Source organism: Eutrema salsugineum, unplaced genomic scaffold, assembly GCF_000478725.1.
Source record: "Eutrema salsugineum unplaced genomic scaffold, Eutsalg1_0 scaffold_10, whole genome shotgun sequence".
Taxonomy (NCBI): Eukaryota; Viridiplantae; Streptophyta; class Magnoliopsida; order Brassicales; family Brassicaceae; genus Eutrema; species Eutrema salsugineum.
Genome location: NW_006256908.1, coordinates 3253112 through 3256700, shown reverse-complemented (window position 1 = coordinate 3256700; position 3589 = coordinate 3253112). Strand labels below are relative to the sequence as shown.

The 3589-nt window shown below is 34.1% G+C and overlaps 1 protein-coding gene across 3 annotated transcripts; it reads left to right on the top strand.

Moving 5' to 3' along the window:
- Positions 1-546: 546 nt before the first annotated feature.
- LOC18027414 (SNF1-related protein kinase regulatory subunit beta-3) lies at positions 547-2751 on the top strand. 3 transcript variants are annotated; one of them, XM_024147978.1, is made up of 5 exons: positions 547-731; positions 842-940; positions 1015-1115; positions 1986-2037; positions 2151-2751. In XM_024147978.1, the coding sequence occupies exons 4-5, from the start codon at positions 2011-2013 to the stop codon at positions 2466-2468; spliced, it is 345 nt and encodes a 114-aa protein (XP_024003746.1). In that variant the 5' UTR covers positions 547-731; positions 842-940; positions 1015-1115; positions 1986-2010; the 3' UTR covers positions 2469-2751. The 3 variants fall into 3 exon arrangements, with proteins under 3 accessions (XP_024003746.1, XP_006409821.1, XP_024003745.1); XM_006409758.2 differs by lacking the exon at positions 842-940; XM_024147977.1 differs by lacking the exons at positions 842-940; positions 1015-1115.
- Positions 2752-3589: the final 838 nt, after the last annotated feature.

Below are 3589 nucleotides of genomic sequence, written 5' to 3'. Positions count from 1 at the left end.
CATATTTCCACATTGTTTAACTATATAACTAAAAACATTTTTGATTTCTTAAATATTTATTAACATTGGACATGCTGACGTAATGAATGAAATTGCACATATGCATTGATTTTCTAGTTATAAGAGAAGCATTTTTATTGAAATTTGGTTGATCAATCTTCATCTCGAAGCACTAACACTAGTTAAAGCTTGTAAAAGATCCGATGATAAAGATCAAAATACCGGTCACACTTCTGGTCTAGCTATTACTCTAAGCACCTCTGAAACTTACGTTGCTAAAAGAGTTTGGGAAATTGGTATTCGAATTTTGAATAATTTAATTGAAAATTAAACTATATGAAAATTTTATGATTATAAATAGAGTTTAAATATTATGAAGAAAACTAGGTATCATTGCTTCTTTTTTTGGGTCAAGTTTCAAATATAGAAATTTGTGTTATTAGAAATAATTTCCCTAGTTGCCCAAAAAATACAAAACAAAATAATTTCCCTTATTTTATTGGGAACTAAAAGAAAATGAGGAGTAAAATGGTTTCCCTGGAAAAAGAATAAAAAAACATTTTCAGAGGAAAGAAATTGTTTTCTCAGTATAGCAAAAGTTTTGAGCCAATAAGCAAAACAAAAAGCTGATGCTTGTCGCAGTCTGTGTTCGTCACCGTTCCAAGGATCTGAGCACGAAGACAATCTCGTTGGAGCTCTATAAATCAATCATTCAACAATCAATACTTTAGGTAAAACCAAAAAAAAAAAACCTTTTCTCTTTCGCTGCCTTTCTCTATTTCGTCTCTCTACTGTTCGACAATCTCCCTGTCTGATTACGAATTCTCCGTTGATTTCGAAGAACTTCGAATACCCATTGTTCAAAATTTCATCTTTTGCTGCTGATTCCTCACTATTAGCTCAGGGATTTTCCGGTGATTTTTCTAGGGTTTTCTTTGAGGTTGGTGTTCTTTTATTATCTTTTTGATGGGTCGTCGTCGTCGTTACTGATGATTTTTTTGTTGGGTTTTTAAGGATTTGTGAAAATCATCGCTATAGGAATCGTGTAAAGTCCATTTTGCTGCTGCGTTTTCGAAACGTTATAAATATAATTGAAGGTTTTAGCTTCCAAAAAGGTAAGTTTTTTATCCGAGAATATAGACTCCAGGTCATATTTTAACCCTCTGATTTTTGTGTTCGTTGTTATGTATCTTTAGACTTAGTAGTAGTGTGTTTCAGTTGTCTAATGTGGTTGCTATGTATCTTTAGACTTAGTAGTAGTGTGTTTCAGTTTTGTTCATCAGATTGGCTCAGTATAAGTGCAATCAGTCTTTCATTCTCTATTGATTGAATCTTCCGGTTGATTTTTTGTGTGAATTTTTATCCTCTAGCCTCAAATCTCTGATACTCTTTAAAACCTTTAAGTGGCTAGTTTCTACATCATCACTTGAACTGTGAGGACTTCATGGATTAGTTTCTCGTGTTAGGAAATACTTCATGGTTCTGTCTTGGAAATGTTGGATCCATAAAAGCTTAACAATATGGTTTCCTTATAGGTTTAAACGGTCTCTAGCTCGTACATTAGTCAGATAAAAACCGTGCAATGAATTCAGATATTGGTTAATCCCTTATATTATCAATTCCGTCATGTACGGGATAATTATGTTGTAGTTTTAGTCCGCGAGTGGAAGAAGAACTACTTTCTACTGTTTGTTGATTCAAGGCAACTTGTTTCTATTGTTGTAAATGATCACTATTGGATCCTTAGGTTTGTCTTGGTTTAGAAATTCTTTGATGCCAGTTACACAAAGTCTTACACTGCACACAAATAAGAGTTTGCATCATTGTGGATGAATATCATTGTTTTCATTTCTTGCTTTAGTGTTCTTCTTTAATCAAGCTGCAAGATTCAAACAAAGTTTACAAGAAAAAGTTTGAATGGCACTTGAATTGTGTGCGACTTCCAGTGGTTTGTTCTCATGCTATTGCGTTTAAATTTGTTTCAGGCACTAGGAGGCAATCTTTTTCAACATGAACAATCAGCATCCTGATGATCATGTAAGCAAGTTAAATTTTTTATTAGTATTCTCATCTTGAACACAGACAAAACCGAGTAACTTCTAGCCTCCCTCGCTTAAATTTTGTTCTCTGATCTACTTATCAAACTTTAGGAGGGCACAACGGTTGCTGGATTTGAAGTACCCGAATCACCGGTATCCAGTTACAACAATGTGTATTCAGCAGCAGAAGATGAGACAAGAGATCCTCCAGCTGTACCGCCACACCTTCAACACACTCTGCTAGGCAATACAGGTAGCATGGAACTGGCTTCTGAGCCACAAAATGTTGTCCTGAACCACCTCTATATCGAAAACCGAGAAGCCCCAAGATCTGTTGTAGCACTCGGTTTCTCGCATCGGTTTAGGTCAAAGTATGTCACTGTGGTGATATACAAGCCGGTCCAAAGAAGAGGGAACGCCAATGTTTGATCATTGATGATGATGATACCTTCTTTAAGAATAGTGCTTGAGATCTTGCTTCTTTATGGATTCAATTCGGTATACTAATTCAGCTTGGTCCAGACTAAATTGTTCTTCTTATCAGTTTAGGCGGTATGGTTGAAATCATCTTTGTTTGACGTTTATATAAATGTTACCTCTGCATTTTTAGGGCCAAGAAGGTGATTCTTGTGCATTGTTTGTAATATAAGCCCTTTTTAGGTTGGGTTGGTTAACTCAGTCCAGAATATCTCTATTGAAGTTTTTGCATTTACTCATGTTTATAAGATCCATAAATCATTTAAAGCTATAGGAACTTCTATGTCCAATAACCAATGTGTCTATAAACCGGATTGGGAAGTTCTCTTGCTCATTGGATTGATCTGGTCTGTGTTTAAGTATTCAGAACCAATAAGGTTCAGAGCAGAACGCCATCAAAATATTTGTCATAAAAGCAAGTTCGTTCTGATTTTAACTCAAAATTACTCTTAAACACTAATTTCACTCACGCAAATGGATTCCAAGTTTTAGACCATATGTCTAGACTCAAGACTTGAAACTAGGCCAACACTTGTTCTCAAAAATATTTGTAAGAATTGTATGATTTACTAAAATTGGATTCTCTGGCTATTTTTGGTTTAGCTTTCCTAGGGTCGGCCATTTTGATTGAGTTGAGTTCTTTTTTAAAAAGTTAACAAAGACTTTCTTTATAATTCTTCTTTAGCCAACACACTGAAACCAACATATAGTATTTAACTTATGTGATATCTTTTTTTTTTTTTTAATTCACTGGTTATCATTTCTTTTTCTTTTTTTTGTTCAAGGAAATTCATTAAATAACGCATGTGCATTGTCCCCTTTCTCTAATTCAGTAAATCATTAAGGAGTAGTTTCATAGTCTTCTGCCAATTTTGTTTTTGCATTTTTGTCCCTAAACAGCGAAAAATCTATTGGAAATTTGGGGACTACAATATGTATTTTAGAAAAAAGTTTTAAAAAAGCTCTCTGGTGTCTAGTACACCATTACTCGATCTAGTTTTGACTTTTTGTCAGATGAGATTTTTCTTTGTTTACGGGTTTTAGATGAAATACAAAAAAGTGTCTTTCATTTG

What these genes read in the sequence shown, in the direction of transcription:
- LOC18027414 (XM_024147977.1), top strand. Translation starts at nt 2,011, where the DNA reads ATGAACAATCAGCATCCTGATGATCAT. An exon ending in ATCAGCATCCTGATGATCAT is followed by an intron (nt 2,038 to 2,150) that starts GTAAGCAAGTTA and finishes ATCAAACTTTAG; the next exon opens with GAGGGCACAACGGTTGCTGG.